This window comes from Bidens hawaiensis, unplaced genomic scaffold (assembly GCF_021521415.1).
Source record: "Bidens hawaiensis isolate Kalapana, Puna unplaced genomic scaffold, B.hawaiensis_p1.1 tig00062763_1, whole genome shotgun sequence".
In the NCBI taxonomy this organism is placed as follows: Eukaryota; Viridiplantae; Streptophyta; class Magnoliopsida; order Asterales; family Asteraceae; genus Bidens; species Bidens hawaiensis.
This window is the reverse complement of record NW_027506524.1, coordinates 1-19,362: the sequence shown is the minus strand read 5'-3', so window position 1 is coordinate 19,362 and position 19,362 is coordinate 1. Positions and strand designations below refer to the sequence as shown.

At 45.5% G+C, this 19,362-nt stretch overlaps 1 protein-coding gene across 1 annotated transcript; it reads left to right on the top strand.

Moving 5' to 3' along the window:
- Nucleotides 1-588: 588 nt before the first annotated feature.
- Nucleotides 589-19,231, top strand: LOC143618070 (growth-regulating factor 2-like). Its single transcript, XM_077090407.1, has 6 exons — nt 589-790; nt 862-952; nt 15,529-15,605; nt 15,989-16,056; nt 18,070-18,212; nt 18,873-19,231. Exons 1-6 carry the CDS (start codon nt 589-591, stop codon nt 19,222-19,224), a joined length of 933 nt encoding a protein of 310 aa, XP_076946522.1. The 3' UTR covers nt 19,225-19,231.
- The last annotated feature ends 131 nt before the right edge of the window (nt 19,232-19,362 follow it).

Below are 19,362 nucleotides of genomic sequence, written 5' to 3'. Positions count from 1 at the left end.
GGTAAATCCCACATCGGTCGTTCATAAGTAAATGTCCTGCCTCTTCAATCACCAACACGTTTGGGCTTAGTTGGCTGTGGAGCACATGAAAACTCCACGGTTAAGCATGCTTAGATGGAAGTAGTACAAGGATGGGTGACCACCTGGGAAGTCTCTACCTGGGCAACCAAAAACAAAGCCTTGAGTTCCCGGATGGGCAACCCATCGGAGACAAAGCGGACAATATTGGTGGTACGAGAAGCCGTGATGTTACAATACACGTGGAAGAGAGACGAAAGAGAAAGAGATGGTAGAAATTCATAAAAAAATGACTGTGAAACGAGAAACCTGTTGTGACAGAAACAATAGCACATCTAAAAGTATGACGTATGTAAACCAGCTCCCCAAATGTCTTATTATTTTATGTTCGAGGTATTTATTTTAACAAAATTCTTATCAAATTTGAATAAAACATCTTTATCCCTTCATAAACACCATCACTCTAAAGCTTAAACCAAACAAACACACTCACTTGTAACTTGTTCATCCTTTACATATATACATGTCTCTTCAACCACAAACTTAACTCAAAACTCTTGCTCTAACCACATGGAGTTTGTGGCTTCAGAAACCAACACCACAAACATGATCTCTTGGGAAGACTTGCATCCTAACCCCAAACGGGTCGGATCTGGAGGCGGATTCTATACCCAACACAATTATGAAGAAGATGGCATCTCCAACTCAATGCTATTACAACATAACAACCATCATAATATGCTCAGCTTCTCTTTACAAAACACACAAAGTAGTAGTACTCTTCTTATATTCTTGTTACATTAATTAATATATTTCAACTTTTTATTTATAGATTAGTTGCAGCTGGTTACGGAAGTGGGGCCCAGTTTACACCATCACAGTGGATGGAGCTAGAACACCAAGCTTTAATATACAAATACATCACTGCAAATGCATCTTGAAGAGGTATGTACCCGCCTCAACACCGAGCGAGGCGGGTCAACCCACAAGATATGGACAAGAGGCTTGAAATGTCACAAAGCCAAAACCTATGCGCATGGCGCATATCACATATGCTCAGGCATCATATGCCCAGGCACCACACATGCTCAGGCATCATATGCCCAGGCACCACACATGCTCAGGCATCATATGCCCAGGCTCACATATGCTCACGCATATCACATATGCGCGCGGCGCATCAGCGCGCGGCGCATATCACACGCTCGTGCATATCACATCTGCGCATGAAACATCTGCGCGTGAGAATAAAGAGAAGACCTCGCGCATCCTCAGGATTGGCGCATATCACACATGCACATAATCAACCTCGTCCTTATCCAAATCAGGATTAGGGCAACCTTGATTGTGCACGTCATACAACCTTCCAGAAGGTATCTTTTTAAGGAATAAGAATATGCTGATGTTGACAGCTGCCAAATGAAAGGTGGACAACTCAGCATAACCCATGTGCTACCACGTGATTATAACCAATGAGAGAGCACCAGGTGTCCCAGAGGACACGTGGCGCAGAGCAATTGGAGGAGGCCAACAAGGCTGAGCCCAATCAGTGGAAACCCTAGCACTATAAATACAGCATCAACTCCACAAGGAGAGACACTCAATCATTCACAGTTACAGACAGTAACACATTCATATCACATTCAATCATATTCAATCACATTCAATCACAGACAGTTACATCCAGTAACACAATCACACAGAGTATTCAGCTATTAAGCAATACTCTCAGATTTCCTTACTCACATATTATTATCTTCTCCACAAATACTTATTCTCACACCGAAGGGTTACCCCAAAGAGGACCCCTCTGTCCCTTTCTGAGGGGTAAGTTGACGGTGCTGTTCATTTTGTAGGTGGAAGAACCCAGATCCAAGAAAACCATCGGTGAAATAGTATAATCACACCCGAGGAAAGTAGATCGTCTACCAGTGAGTCGATCCACGCTTCTTCATTGGCGCCATCCACTGTTACAACGGCAATCAGATCTCAAAAGATCTATATATAAAAAAAATCACCATGGTTTCTGGCGTTCATAACGTTGATCAAGTTCTGGAGGATATTGAACGTGAGGATGTTAATGAGGGACAGCAGTTTCTGAGGGGGCCGCGTGATTCTACGCGCACCACCAGTAACCGTCCCTTCATCACAACTCCTCACGGCCAGACTGAAACTCCTCCAGACGATCTCACGTTACAAAATCTTGCCGGCGCGAAACAAAAAGGACCAATGGGTCCAGAAGATGAAACAAATGATCCTAAAGAATGGCTCATAAACGAGCAGCGGCGTCTAATGGACAAGTATAATGACATGGTCAAACAGAAAAAGCTAGCCGACTTAACACAAAGGCAAGCGCTTGATAAGCAAACTGTTCATGGAACAAAAAGGCCGCGCGCGCCGGAAGAAGGACATTCTGTTCACACTGCACATACTGAGTTCAGTGATGAAGAAGTGCACAGCATGAGGAAGACGCGAGATACTCATGCAGGAGGCTCACAGCTCCGCGCGCCTGTGAACATGGCGCCTGGAGCCAGAGCCGATCTGGATCTGCACATGCCGTACAGCCCACCAGTTAGAGGGCAAGTGGACGTAACCACACCATATAGACCAGCCATCTTGGTGAAACATTCAAAGTTCACTAAGCGCATCGCGAAGGCTCCCATCCAGCACAAAACCAAGATGCCAAGTGGTTTGGGTAAATATGACGGCACAACAGATCCAGACGATTTCTTGCAAGGTTTTTACAACACGGGAAACCTAGAGAGCTGGACGATGTCAACATGGTGTCACATGTTTGCTCGCTGCCTCACGGGCGCGGCGCGTGTCTGGTTCGAGAGCTTGCCGACTGGGCAAATTGATGGGTTCGAGGAACTATTGGAAAAGTTCCAAGCCCACTTCGTATAGCAGCGCAGACACACGCGCGATCCTGATGACATCATGCACTGCGTGCGCAGGAATGATGAAACGATTGAAGACTACATCACTCGTTTCAATCAGGAATCTCTGGCAATCGGAGGTATAACTGAGCAACTCCTGCGCGTGGCCTTTATACAAGGCGCGCGCAGTGATCAACTCCGCCGGGCTCTCGTAAGCAGAGATGGCATGCCCACCACGTGGGCCAAGTTAATGGAAGCATCGCGAGTTTTCGCGAGGAATGAAAAACAAATTGCCCAGGATAGGGCAAGAGAAAGAGCGCATTAAGCTGAGTCACCGCGCAGCAAAGAAAAGAGGGGCAAGCAGAACTCGGTATGGTCCAGGTTGCAACCAACCAGTTTTTCTTCCGCAGAAAATCAGGCGCAACCAAGCTCACCCCAGCCCCAAAAAGATGTTCGTAATCGCGGGGAGGGTGACAAGAGGGAGGGCGGCAGAGATCCTAACAGACCTCTGCCAAGAATATGGACTCCCCTCACTAAAACGCCTTCACAGGTATTAAGCACAGAGAACGTCCACTTCAAAAGCCCCAAGCCACTACACTACAAGGGACCATCAGACAGTGGCAAGTACTGTGAGTTTCACAAATCCACAGGACACAACACCGACGCATGCCACCACTTGAAGGATGCAATTGAGAAGGATGTGAAATCAGGCAAGCTGGCTCACCTGATAAAAAACTCAAGGCCAGAAAATGAACAACCAGAAGGAGCCTCTGCCAGCAAAAAGTACAAAAGAATCTGTGTAGCCGAGGGAGGAAGGCAAGGGCAAACGTCAAGAAAGAGAAGCGCGCAAATACAAGGAGATTGGCGCGAGCAACAAGTAATCTTCCCAAGAATCAGGGAGGCCCTTCCATCAGCAGTCCTCTTGTTATCACTACACACATTGCTCATTACGAAGTGTCAAAAGTCCTGGTGGACACTGGTTGTAACACCCCGACCAAAGGCGGATTATACATCGGGGCGCCACATATTGTTTCATTACTCGTGACACTATTGGGTGTCAATATTTAATAAATACATTCATTCGCGCACGCGCAAAGTAAACAAGATAACATAAATCATCATAAATCAATATATTATAAATCATAATATTCGAACAGCAAAAACTTGTCTTGATACATTTTAATCTAGGTCCAAAATAAAGAAAACTTCCTACGTGTCCACAAGCTCCAAAACAGCTACTGCAAACCTGAACATGTGTTAAAATAAACGTCAAACACTTGCGTGTTTGTGAGAAATCAAGTTTAATATCATACATAGATAACAATAAATCTGCGCGCAACACGTGTATGTCTGGTGTTTAACAAGGGTGTAATCAGATTGTGATCAAGCCTAAATAGATCATAGCTCATAGTTCATAGTTCAATCCGTGCTCCCAAATGAGCACAAAAACGAGAAAACATCTGTGCAAGTGTAAACAAAGAAAACCGTAAACGATAGGTCTCCCGTGTTCATCTAATGGATCCATGAAAACTTCGGAATAGGCCGAACAAAGCGGTTAATGATACACACATACAAATAAACAGCCAAGTAAACGTCCTCAACACATGGGATACTGCGCGACTAAAGTTCATAAACAAGTTTAAGACTCTAAGTTTGTACGAACACATGAACATCCCAAAACATTAAAAATAAAAAGGGATTAGGTACGAGATTACTCACATGATAAACGATGCGGTGTAAGATAAAGCAAGAACCAACTTTAAACAAGCACAAGTTAACCTATAAATAAGATTATTGTTTTAATGATTTGTTTTAAGTCTTGATTACAAGTTAGCATAATTAATAAGAATTATTATATAATATATATTATATATTACCGGAAATCTGGGCAGAAGAGAGGAGAAAACGGAGGCAAAGAGAGGAGGCGGCTGAAGGACAACGGCAGAGAGCAAAGGAAGAGAAAGATAATAAGTGTTTGTGTGTGTAGTGTTAAGAAAATAGCATTATTATTTATAGAGAAACCCTAGGGAACACAATCCCTAGAAAAGGGGGAAAAGATCTCAAAAAGCAAAAGATTCCAAAAGCAAAAGATATCAAAAGATATGGCAGCTGCAGGGGGCAAGATAAAGCTGACAGGGAACAGTAAACAGGCATGGGCGGGTCAGATAAAGGTACTGGTCAAGCATGGAAAAGCAGATCTCAAAAGATAATGTCAGTCACTTTTTCTGTCAACCAATGGGGTTGGTGCGCATGCTGCGCCAAAAGTGGCTTTTCAGACATAAGATAGGTCAGGTCAACAACACAGGAGATAAGACGTCACAAAAGCAAACGGCTAGATTAAACAGAAGAAAACTCAAAGGGTTTAGTGCGAGAAAGCTTGACACAGAAGGTCAAGAGTGCGCGAGCGCGAAGGCAGACAGAACCAACCTTAACGCGTCGCGGGAAGAACTACATTTCTAAGCGCGCCGCGGGAAGAACTTCAATTCTAAGAGCGTCGCGAGAAGAACTATATTCCTTAGCGCGTCGCGGGAAGAACGGTATCCATAGCGCGCCGCGGGAAGAACTAAAATCCTTAGCGCGCTGCGGGGACAGTTCGTCTCGCGTATCGCAGTAACAGGTGGTCTTCACGCAGGCTTCCTTGTAATGAGTCTGGCGCGTGGAGTTGCGCAGACAACCTTAGGCGGGAAGGAACAAAGGACAAGCAAAGAGTTAGAAGAAAAAGAGGGAAACAAGGCGTAAGGGCGGGACGGCGACAAGAGGGAAAAGAAGGCGGAAAGAGAGAAGAAGAGGGACGGGACGGCGGGAAGGAAGAGAGAGGAAGAGGCGGGAAGGAAAATATATTATTATTATTAAAAGTAAAATATAAGTATAAATAAATATTAAATCATAAAAGAAAGAGATCGGGTCAGAGAAACGGGTACCTGGGTCGGGTCGGATCGGGTCAGATGTCACACTGGTAGCGAATCAGACATAATGTATGAGCAATGTTTCAGGAAACTGGATCCGGCAGACCAAGCAAGGCTTGAAATTGTGAATGCGCCGATCTCTGGTGTTTCCAATGAAATCATTCATCCCCTAGGTCAAATACAATTTGAGCTAACTATGGGGGATGAGAAACACACGCGAGCCAAAGTTGTTAACTTCTTGGTCTTGCCCACCACTTTTTGCCACAATATGATCTTGGGTAGGGGAACGATTGCCCAATTTAATGCCATACCGTCGCCAGCGCACGGCGCGTTGGGGTTCCCAACACCAACAGGTGTAACTTTTGTATACCGGGATCATTTGTGCGCAGTGACAAGTACTCCGCGGGAGGGGAGAATAAAAATTCCAATGGCAGAAAATGCGCCAGAGGAATGGATTCTCAACCCGAAGTTCCCGGAGCAAAAAATCACAATTGGCGCTACGATATCAGACGACACGAGGGTGAGAATGAAAAGATTGCTCACAGCATATATGTCGGTCTTCGCGTGGCAACACTCTGATATGACTGGGGTTCCGCGAGACCTGGCGCAGCATTCTATAAACACCTTCAAGTCTGTAGAGCCAATTGCTCAAAAGAAGAGAATCATGAGGGATGAAAAGGCGAGGGCCATGAATGAACAGGTTGAGGACCTATTGCGCGCAAACATCATCCGCCCGATACGATACCAGACATGGGTAGCCAATCCTGTGATGGTAAAGAAAAGTAACGGGTCATGGAGGATGTGCATTGACTTCAAGGACCTCAACAAAGCGTGCCCAAAGGATTGTTACCCCCTACCAAACATCGATGCAAAGGTGGACTCCGTGGCGCCATTCAAGCTAAAATGTTTCCTGGATGCCTACAAAGGCTATCACCAGATTCAAATGGCACCACAAGATGAGGACAAGACCGCATCTAGAACCGACAAGGGTGTTTTTTGCTACACAAAAATGCCATTTGGTTTGAAGAATGCGGGCGCCACCTACCAAAGACTTATGGACGCCGTTTTCAGCGAGCAAATCGGAAGAAACCTAGAAGTCTATGTGGATGATTTGGTGATCAAGAGCAGGGAGGAAAAGCAAATGCTCAAAGACATCGAAGAAACCCTTGGGCGCCTAAAGGAAGTTAACATGAAGCTCAATCCGAGCAAATGTACTTTCGGCGTACTAGAAGGAAAATTTCTAGGTGTAATGGTCACCAAGGATGGTTTCAAGGTGAACCCTGAGAAGGTGGAGGCCATCCTTGGCATGCCCTCGCCATCCACCATGAAAGAAGTTCAGAAGCTGAATGGTAGATTGGTATCAATCAACAGGTTCCTAGCGAACCATGCAACCAAATCTACCCCATTTGTCAATACATTGAGAAACTGCTTAAAGAAAAGTCAGTTCAAATGGACTCCTGAGGCCGAGCAGGCTTTCAGTGAGATTAAAGAATGTTTGATAAATCTGCCCGAGCTCACAGCTCCTCTTCCTGGTGAAACTTTGACATTATACCTATCAGCAGGAGAGCGCGCCATCGGCGCAGTATTATTGGTGGATCGCAAGGGAATCCAAACGCCAATATACTATGTGAGTCGGGTGCTGACAGATCCTGAGACGCGCTACTCCATCATGGAAAAGTTAGTTTTATCACTAACACACGCGTCGCGCAAGCTTCATAGATATTTCAATGGTCATCCCATTGAAGTTCTGACTGGTTACAACATCCAGCAAGTCTTGCGGCGCCCCGCGCTCTCAGGAAGGCTGACAAAGTGGGCGCTGGAATTAGGAGTGTACACGATCTCCTATAAGCCCCGTCCAGCAATAAAGGGACAAGTCTTGGCTGACTTCATTGCAGAAGTCCCAGAAGGAAGAATTGAAGAGGCTCAGCGCGAGGTAGACCCTCCGCGAGCCAATGATGAAGAAAATGTTTGGAGATTGTTCACTGACGGAGCTTCAAACAATGAAGGTTCCGGCGCAGGTCTCAAACTGGTGGATCCAGAGAATCATGAATATACTTACGCCATCAGGTTGGACTTCAAGAGCACCAACAATAAGGCTGAGTATGAAGCCCTGCTGGCTGGCCTGCGCATCGCGCACAAATTCGGGGTTAAAAAGCTAGAGGCCCATGTTGATTCATACTTGGTAGCAGCACAGGTCAATGGCCTTTATGATGCCAAGGAGAACACCATGCCTCTATATCTAGAGCAGGCGAAAAAGCTCATCGAGCAATTTGACTGCTTCAGAATCATTCATATTCCGCGCAGTGAAAACAAATCTGCAGACGCGCTGAGTAAGATGGCATCAACCAGTTTTGATCACTTTGGCAAAGATGTCAGGGTAGAAGTAATGAGCAACCCGTCGGTGGTAGCGAAGTCTGTCCTGGTAACTCATACAACCCCTTCATCATGGATAACTCCAATAATGGAATTCTTGAAGGAGGGAAAGGTACCAGATGATCGCGCGCAAGCGAGGAAGATAAGACACAAGGCGCAGAACTATGAACTGCTTGACGGTACATTATATCGACGCTCTTATCTTGGGCCGCTCATGAAATGCCTAGATGCTGAGGAAGCAAGCTATGTGATCAGAGAGATACACGAAGGAATCTGTGGAATTCATGCTGGCCCGCGCATGGTGGTTGCCAAGGCAATGAGCGCAGGCTACTATTGGCCAGGCATGTACTTGGATGCTTTAAAAGAGATCCAAAAATGCAAAGCATGTCAGAGCTATGCGCCAAACACCATGCGGCCAAAGAACAATTTGATTCCAGTGACCTCCGCATGGCCTTTCCACAAATGGGCAATCGACATTGTGGGTCCCCTACCGCAAGCGCCTGGGCGAGTAAACTTTTTGGTGGTGGCAGTAGACTATTTCACAAAATGGGTTGAAGCCAAGCCAATAGCAAAAATCACAGCCGAAGTGATGAAGCAGTTTATCTGGAGCCACATCATATGCCGTTTTGGCTTGCCCATGGAAATTGTGAGCGATAATGGCAAGCAATTCACTGATAAGAAGATATCCAGCTGGCTCAAGGAATTGCGCATCAACCAAATTTTCACTTCAGTTTATCACCCTCAGGGGAATGGACAAGTGGAACGCGCGAACCAAAGCTTGTTAAATGGGTTGAAGAAAAGGTTGGAGGGAGAATCCCATTCTTGGGTCGAAGAACTACCTAATGTCCTGTGGGCACACAGGACATTAAGCAAAACAAGCAATGGCGAATCCCCGTTCAGCCTAACCTATGGAACAGAGGCAATGATTCCAGCAGAAGTTGGATGCCCATCCCATAGAGTGCTCATGATGAGCAAGATTGATAATGAGCGCGAAAGAAGGTTGGATCTCAACTTACTTGAAGGGCGCAGAGAGGCGGCTATCATCAGTGAAGCAAAATACAAGAAAAAACTGGAAAAATATTACAACCAGCGCGTGAAAGAATGCCACTTCAAGAAAAATGATTTTGTCCTTCGAAACAATGAAGCAAGCCGCGCGATACCACCGGGAAAAATGTCCCCCAATTGGGAGGGACCATATCAAGTCTTGGAAGAATTGGGAAAAGGCGCATACGCCTTAAAAGATTTGAATGGAAAGAAGATCCCGCGCGCATGGAACGCGGCACAGCTTAGAAAATGTTTCATGTAAAAATTGTCAAGTTTGTAATCAAGGCTTGATAAGCCATTATGAATAATGATACGCGCTATTTTCTCTTAATGTGGATTCTATCACCTTTTGCATACATGTTTCACACTTCCCTTTATTAGTTTTGAGTAATATGACAACATAGTATTGACATCAAAACGAAATAAAAACGAAGTAAAACATACATGCGCGAGCTTCAAGCTCAAACGCGTTAACGAGTCTTAACTCTAAAACGTCAGGGCCTTAGCCCAATTCTACTACCTTTTGCATACATGTTTCACACTTCCATTTATTAATTTTGAGCAATATGACAACATTGTATTGACATCAAAACAAAATAAAACGAAGTAAAACATACATGCGCAAACGCGTTAAAGAGTCTTAACTCTGAAACGTCAGGGCCTTAGCCCAATAATGTGAGCCTTAGCTCAAATAACTCACAAAATCCATCCTACATGCTGCGCAGCCTGACCATAAAATACCTAAACACAACTAAGGCAAAGCAAATGCCAAAACATAGTTGTTAAGGTCTCAGGTCGAGGTCGCGCATAAAATTGTAATGGATATCTGAGTAACACATTGACACGTAAGGCTAAAAAACTCATAATTCCATAAACGCGCGATAACGTCGCGCAAAAGAGGAATAATGAAAGCGCCAAGACACGTGTCAACATAATCAAGATATGGCAAAATCACTTACAATATGACAAGGGTTAAGTATAATAAATTCATTACAACCTTGTTCTTATTCCAACGTGCAAGCATATCTTATATAAAGAGATGGATGGGAATGCGCAACATGCGAAGAAGGGAAAAACAGAATTTCATTCAAAAGCATTGAAATTCACAAGTTTACAAGATGAGATACAAACTACAAATAAAAATAAAAAAAAAAAAAACATGAAGGGCTTCTCAAGTCTCCACGTTGACATCAGCCTCTTCATCATCCTCATCATCGCCCTCAGCATCTGGCGCAGCCTGCTCCTCATCATCTCCAAACTGACCATAGTCAAGTTGTTCATCTTGAATGGAGTCTTCGAGCACGACAGTGTCAGGAGCGGATCCTTTGGCCACGCCAGAGCCGCTAGCAACGCCAGCATTCGCCGCGCCATCATCGCCGCCGCCAGCCCCTTCGCACTCGTCAAGTAATTTCTTTAGCGCGACGAGATCGGGCTGGTCAGCAAGCGCGGATATCTGCAAATCATAAGCAAAAATATGAGTACAAAAAGACTTAGAAAATAAGTCAAATATCATTAAGGTTAAAATACTTGTGCAAGGATGGGAATGGGAGTATTCATATACTTCTCCCCCATCGCGGCCATTTCCGCGCAGGCCGCGTCGCTCTGATAAGGGTACTCGGATGGGTTCTTCTTCAACATGCCATACTCGTAACCATCCGTGAACCCTTCAGCCCGGCCCACCAAGCGCGCGGCAGCGTTGCAATCCATCACCAGGGCCTGAAACTCGCCTGAGTATTTCATCGCGTAAGCGCAACGAGTCATGCCCTGTGAGATCAGCCATTAGCGATCCTGCGCGAGGCCAGCAACAGACGTCTCGAGGGCAGGAACCTGAGAGTTTAATAACTCAACAGTTTCCTTAGTCTTTTTCAGCTCCTCTTTGTCGGACGCTGCTGCCGCCAAGATTTCTTCTTTTTCAGCCCGCGCAGCATCAAGTGCTTCCTGGCTAGACGCTGCCGTCGCCAGGGCTTCATCTTTATCGGCCTGCGCGGCCGCCAGCTCCCTCTTCAGGCGCGCAACCTCACTCTCCAGTGATGATTTTTCAGTTATAGACTGGACAAGAGCTTGGTCACGCGCCTCCGCCTCAAACTCCAACTCGCGCGCTCGGCGCGAGTACTTGGCTGCGTCCGCGTCCGCCGCCTGCAGCTTCTCCCGCGCAGCCTGAAGCTCATGACCGCGCTTCACGAAGGCGCTGTTGGCACTGGCTCTGTTCTCACTGAGCTCGGCTTGGAGCTTCTCAGCTCTCTCGTGAGCATCAGAAAGATGCCAAGCAGACACCTTAGCCTCTTGCTTGGCTTCCGCAAGAGCATCACGTACTTTTACGTAATCAGAGCGAAGCTCTTGGGAGGCAGCAAAGAAGGCCGACCCAGCAAACATATGGTCGTTGAGCAGGTCGTCGCGAGCGCGGTCCTCCTGGAACCTCCTTTCAGATGGAGGCACAGCATGAGCCCAGAATTCCGCACACACACCCATGGACTGAAAGGTGCTGTCTTCAGTAATATTCCATCTCGGGCGGTAAATGTGATCGGATTCCTGCAAAAGCAAAGTAATTATCTAAGTTATCAAAACACTAAGATGGAAGTCCGCGCAGCGGAACAAAAATTAACCTATACCTGCGGGGATGAAGCAGAAAAGTCAGCGCCAGCCCCACGAGAAGGCTCCGCCGCGAAACCTCGTGGCGCTGCAGGGCTGGCGCGGGCGCCTGCGGAGTCTTCAACTTCAAACTCCTCACCCTCCTCTGAAATAGGCCTCTTCTCCTGAGACCTAGAATCAAAATCGGTCTCGCAGGGAGGGCTGTGCGCAGGAGGAGGTGAGGGAGGTCTCGACGCCGCCAAGTCGGCGCGCAAAACGGCCTCCTGCTCCTTAGTAATGCCGATGAGGGGAGATTCATCGCTTGCAGGAGCAGGAGCAGAGCCAACGGCGCTGGCACCGGCGCCAGAAGTGCCACCAGAAGCTTGTACGCCAGCTACGGCTTCTATGAAAAAATCAACAAAAAGAAGTGGTTCATGAATAGATCTAAAAGAAAGTCAGAAAATTAGAGCGCAATACGTACCTTGGCGCAACTCCGTTCGCGCAGCAAACATCGCCATGAAGTCCATTCTACCCTTCTTTGAGGGTAAAACGGGGGACTTCGAAGCGAGCTCCGGCGCAGCATCGGCATCTTGTTGCGCTGTCGCCGGCTCTACAAACATTTGAGTGAGCAAAGATTCATTAGTAATTCAATCAGAATCGCGCTCATAGAACCATAAAAGAAGCAAAGGATAAGCAAAGTATACCTGTCGAAGGCGCAACATCGCTTCCCTTTTCCGCCGCGCGAAGGGAGGAGGTAGTGGCACCATACCTCAGGTGGACAGGAGGTCTGCCCACTTTTTGAGGCAGGGAAGACAGGGAAACCTTGGTGGTAAACTCCTGGGTTTTCCCAAATCCCCCCGCCTGAGTAGGAGGATCCTGAACAACAGGGGCAACATCTTTGTTCTGTTTCTTACTGGCCCATGCGCCTGTTTTCCCCTTAGCTTTACGCTTTAGTTGGGGCGCCTCCTCCTCCTCCTCCTCTTCCGCGAGCTCCAGCTCGTAGTTTTCAAGCGCATCTACAATACATGCAACAGAAGTGTTAGCAAAATTTGGTATTATAAAGGAAAATGCATAAGTACAAAGGCTTACCAGGCGCATCGCTGTCGAAGACAAATCCCAGATCAACAGGGATGAACATGTCATCAAAGCGATCAGGGAAACCAACCTCCCCAGCGCCGAGCGCGACGGAGCCACCCTCCATATGCTCATCATATGCGGTGTGGATATACTCCTTGGTGACTGCACAAAACAAGTCAAATGATATCACCAAAAATAATTTTATTCGCGCAGAAACAAAGCAATGAGATAAACTTACGCAAGCCGTCGACTTGGATAACGGGCTCAAGCGCGCTGTCCGCCCACCTCTTGCTCATACCAACCCCCACCAGCGCCTCCTCACAAATGTTCTTGGCAGGGGATGGTTCAGCGGTCAGCTTATTAACCCAGGCGCCAGTTGGGTTCTTGAGGACACCCACATCCGCAGGCGCAGAAGAAAGCGCGCGCATGGTCATGCGGATGGGGATCACACCAGCCCTTATATAGAAAAACCTCTCAGACCAGTCATGAAGGCTCTTGAATGAAACAGTGGAGCACTTCACCTTCTGACTGCGAGGAACGAAAGAGAACCAAGAATCTTGGATCTTGGGCTTATAAAAAAATTGAAAGCGCCGAGGGGTGGGCTCCTCGCGCTGGGATTTGCACATGAACTCAAAGTGAGTCATGCGCACAAGTCCAAATGGATGGACTTGGGATATATGAATCCCATAAAACTGAAGCAGTGCACCCACAAACCTTGTCATCGGGAGACGAAGGTTGCAGTGGGTGAAAAAGTGGCTATACAAGGATATATAGCCGGCAGGCGGGTCCGCCGCCGTTTGCCCGGCCACAGGCAACATGCAGCCAAACAGGGGGGGAAAACCCTGAGAGGCAATAAGGCTGTCAAGATCAGCCTGCCTCAATTTGCAGGGGATTTCATTCCACCTCTTCACCGCCTTGGTCCTCCCTACCTCCTCCGATGAGACCTCAGCAGCCTTCTTCCCCTTGCCGGTCTTCTTCAATGTAGACATTACTAACGATTTTCTACGGCAATGTATGGGGGAGATTGTGTTGTCTGAGCTATCAGACATACAACGGTGACAAAGAATAAACGATGCTTCTGAACAACAGATATTTGGGAAGCAGAACAAAGATAATCAGAAGACAAACAAAGAAAAGCTCAGAAGAATAAACAAGAAGATGAAGGATAAAAAAAACTCTAAGGGCTGGCTTTTATAGGCCCAGGAGAGAGAAATTTTGGTGCTGAACGGACTTCACGCGCCCCCACTCGCAGGTTTAATCCAATGCGAGCGCGACACGTGTCCCTGACACTGTGTGAGGGGACATGAAAGGAAACTATACGGCTGCTGCCAGAGTTCACGCGCCACCACTCGCAGGAACGGACCAACGCGAGCGCGACACGTGTCCCTGACAGCATGTGAGGGGACACGAAAGGCAACTGTAGCACCTCGAGCACACGAAAGGTCTGACACGTCTCCATCACTGACCCACGTCAGCAACAACCAACCACGTACACAGACGATTCGTTTGCAACCAAAAGGATAGAATTTCGCGCAACGATGAATAATAAGAAGAAAAAGACAAACCCCTACTAAAAGAGCAAACTATTTAGTCTAACATCTGTCTTACCTCGCTCGCGCGAGACAAGACACACATTAGACTGGGGGGGCTTGAAGAGGTATGTACCCGCCTCAACACCGAGCGAGGCGGGTCAACCCACAAGATATGGACAAGAGGCTTGAAATGTCACAAAGCCAAAACCTATGCGCATGGCGCATATCACATATGCTCAGGCATCATATGCCCAGGCACCACACATGCTCAAGCATCATATGCCCAGGCACCACACATGCTCAGGCATCATATGCCCAGGCTCACATATGCTCACGCATATCACATATGCGCGCGGCGCATCAGCGCGCGGCGCATATCACACGCTCGTGCATATCACATCTGCGCATGAAACATCTGCGCGTGAGAATAAAGAGAAGACCTCGCGCATCCTCAGGATTGGCGCATATCACACATGCACATAATCAACCTCGTCCTTATCCAAATCAGGATTAGGGCAACCTTGATTGTGCACGTCAGACAACCTTCTAGAAGGTATCTTTTTAAGGAATAAGAATATGCTGATGTTGACAGCTGCCAAATGAAAGGTGGACAACTCAGCATAACCCATGTGCTACCACGTGATTATAACCAATGAGAAAGCACCAGGTGTCCCAGAGGACACGTGGCGCAGAGCAATTGGAGGAGGCCAACAAGGCTGAGCCCAATCAGTGGAAACCCTAGCACTATAAATACAGCATCAACTCCACAAGGAGAGACACTCAATCATTCACAGTTACAGACAGTAACACATTCATATCACATTCAATCATATTCAATCACATTCAATCACAGACAGTTACATCCAGTAACACAATCACACAGAGTATTCAGCTATTAAGCAATACTCTCAGATTTCCTTACTCACATATTATTATCTTCTCCACAAATACTTATTCTCACACCGGAGGGTTACCCCAAAGAGGACCCCTCTGTCCCTTTCTGAGGGGTAAGTTGACGGTGCTGTTCATTTTGTAGGTGGAAGAACCCAGACCAAGAAAACCATCGGTGAAATAGTATAATCACACCCGAGGAAAGTAGATCGTCTACCAGTGAGTCGATCCACGCTTCTTCACATCTGTTCCTTCAAATCCCCTTATCCCCATCAAAAATGCTCTACAAACTTCGCGGGAAAATATCCGACAAAATCATTGTAATGTCACTATTTCATTACTACGTACGGTTTTTCTTTTTATTATATTGTAAAAAACGAGTACATGCTTTAACTTTTACTCATAAAATAGCTTGATAAATTTTTACACGTTGAAGTCTCTATGTTACATTTCAAGAAAGTGTGAAAGAGTTTTTAACAACTTGGAACCGGTAAATCCAGTTGTTTTGCTTACGTGTTTGTTTTTATAAATTTTGTATAACGTTACAGGTAGAGTAAGTTTACTATGTATCAAAATTATTTAAGGAAGTTTTATAAATAAAAAATATGTTTGCCTTCTATGTCGATGCAAAAAGTAAATGTCTTCGTATTTATTAATTTATTTATTTTATTTGGGTTTTTGAGTTTTAACACTTGTTGATTAGCTGGATGGGGTGCGTTGCGCGTGGGATTATGTGCCGGCTCCGATCCGGAGCCGGGACGGTGCAGGAGTGTGACAACTGCCCAATCCGACCCGACCCAGGTACCCGTTTTCGAATCCGATTCTTTTTATGATTTAAAATTTGATTATTTATCTTTGTAAATTTAGCATTAAATAAATTATATATATATATATATTTTTATATTACTTACTAATAATAATAATTCCTTTCCGCCGTCCCGCCTCTTTCTCTCTCTTGTCGCCGTCCCGCCTCTTTCTCTCTCTTGTCGCCGTCCCGCCTCTTTTTCTCTCTTGTCGCCGTCCCGCCCCTCTGCTTAACCCTTAAGCCTGGAACCCCTTTTTCTCTTAACTCTTTGCTTGTCCTTTGGTTCTTCCCGCCTAAGGATGTCTGCGCAGCTCCACGCGCCAGACTCCTTACAAGGAAGCCTGCGTGAAGACCAGCTGTTCCTGCGATACGTGAGGCGAACTGTTCCCAGCGACGCGCCAAGGATTGTAGTTCTTCCCGCGACGCGCTAAGGATTGTAGTTCTTCCCGCGGCGCGCGAAGGATTGTTGTTCTTCCCGCGGCGCGCTAAGGATTGTTCTCTGTCTGCCTTCGCCCTCGCGCGCGCTCGAGTCTTCTCGCGCTAGACCTTAAGTCTTTTCTTCTGTTTAAGTCAGCCTGTATTCTTTTGAAATATCTTATCTTTTGTTTGAGCACTGTAGGTCAGTTCCGACATCTGTCCGAAGAGCCACTTTCGGCGCAGCATGCGCACCAATCCTATTGGTTGACAGAAAAAGTGACTGGCATAATCTTTTGAAATCTTCTTTTGCATGTCTTGAACAGTGTTTTATCTGACACCTCCCATGCTTTGATCTGTAACCTGTCAGCTTTTCCCCATCCCCTGCAGCTGCCGGCATATCTTTTGATATCTTTTGCTTTTGTTTTCTTGTGCTTTTTAATATCTTTTGCTTGATTTGATAAGATCTTTTCCCCTTTCAAGGGATTGTGTTCCCTTAGTTTTTCTATAAATTAAGCTAATTTCTTGTTTATTAACACTACACACACTACACTTAAACACTCCCCAAATCTCTCTCCCTTTGCTCTCTGCCGAAGATCTTCAGCAACGCCACTCCTCTCTTTGCCTCCGTCTCCTCTTCTGTTCTGACCAGAGTCTTGGTAAATATAAATATATATTTTGTTTTAATTTGTTTAACTAACAAAAATCGATACTTACTGCATATATTCAAGACACTAAAACCAATCGTTAAACCAATAACCTCTTATTTATAGGTTAACTTTCGCTTGTTTAAAAGTTGGTTCTTGCTTTATCTTTCAACGCACCGTTTACAGGTGAGTAATCTCGTACTTAATCCCCTTTTATTTTTAACGTTTTGGGATGTTCATGTGTTCGTACAACTTGAGTCTTAAACTTGTTTAAGAAATTTATGTGCGCAAAACCCCATGTGTATTGGACGTTTACTTGGCTGTTTATTTGTATGTGTGAATCATTAACCGCTTTGTTCGGCCTATTCCGAAGTTTTCATGGATCCATTAGATGAACACGGGAGACCTATCGTTTACGGTTTTCTTGTTTTGTTTACACATGCACGTATGATTATTTGTTTTTGTGCTCGATTGGGAGCACGGATTGAACTATGAGCTATGATCTATTTAGGTTTGATCACAATCTGATTACACCCTATGTTAAACCCCAGTTAAGCACATGTTGCGCGCAGTGTTTGTTATTATCTATTTATATCTATTAAACTTGATTTCTCACCGACACGCAAGTGTTGACGTTTTATTTTAACACATGTTCAGGTTTGCTGTAGCTGCTTTTGGGAATCTCAATGACACGTAGGATGTTTTCTTTTTCTTTGGACCTAGATTAAAATGTAACAAGACAAATTATGTTATTTGAATATTTTAAGTTATATGACTTATGTTACTTTACGATTTGTGTTCTGCGCGTGCGCAATGAGAATGTATTTATTAAATATTGACACCCAAATAGTGTCACGAGTAATGAAACAATACGTGGCGCCCCGAAGTATAATCCGCCATCGGTCGGGGTGTTACAAGGAGAACCGACGGGAAGAGGCCGGTGACCAGAAGTACTGTGAGCGTCATATTAACAGAGGCCGGCACCGTTCAAGAAAGCTTGTGGAAGCGCAAAACGGCGCAAAGGCCATGCCAATTTCCAAAACGTCTTGTGAAGATAACAGGTGTTGGACTTGTTGTAATTTATATTCCCTAAAAGTTAAAAATACACATTTTCAAGGCATTCATTTGAAATAAAGGTCAAACACAATGTACCTAGATTAAAGTCAAAATAGGCCAAATTGGTAGTTGCAGCTAAAAATATTCTCTTGAAGACACACATGTAAGTAATGTTTTCATAACCGGACTGGACACCGAACCGGACGCCCTACCGGTTCACCGGTTCAACCGGTCGAACCGGTCAGACCGGCCAAACAAATTTGGTCAAAAATGACGGATCAAGCTTATAAAATGATATTTTCAAAAAAAATATATTTTTTTCCTTAGAAAACCGATTCAACCGTTCCAGTTCTACCGGCTGAACCGGTTCGGACCGGCCGGTTCCCAGTCAGCCGAGCGAACTATGTGAACCGGACCGGTCGGTGGACCGAATCCCGGTCGGACCGGTTTGACCGGCCGGTCCGGTCCGGTTTCAACAACACTGTGTAACAAAATAAGCATCTAACTTTTTATTTTCATTAATAATCAGCAAGTGCATCATAAGCCAACGACACGTTTTTAGGTTGTCCATGTGCCCAAGTATACTCATATTGTTTATTAGATAAAATGTAAAAGTAAGAAGTCGATGTTTATTTTTTTTAGTAGATTTGACCAAACATATCTCTATATGCATTTTACAGTAAGCCAAACATGGAAGCCATGGTAGTTCCAATGTTATCTTCATCGTCGATACCACGAAAAAGGGGTCATGTTTCCGATCTAGAAGAAAAGTCAACCAATGCTGAATTTGGGCTTGTTTGTTCTGATGCCTTGCTCAATCCGATGCACAAAAGTGATGCAAAGTCCGATCATCTTTATCAATTCATGGAAAATTGGGCTCATTCGAGCCAACCCACGATGTCAAACACTAGCGAAAGGTTTGATCTTTCTCGGGTCAGAATGGGGTTGGGGAAACAGGAACATCGGGTGCCGGGTGGGCCCCTAGGCGAAGTGTTGCGACACAGTACAAGCAAATGAAACAACAGTTGTGAGATCCCATTAGGTTTTTTGTTATAAACATAAAAGTGAGAGTAAAAATGTTTGTAGTTTCATACTTTTATGGGAGCTTATGAGTCATAAGTTTTATTGATTTTGGCTGAAAAATGTTGCATGTGA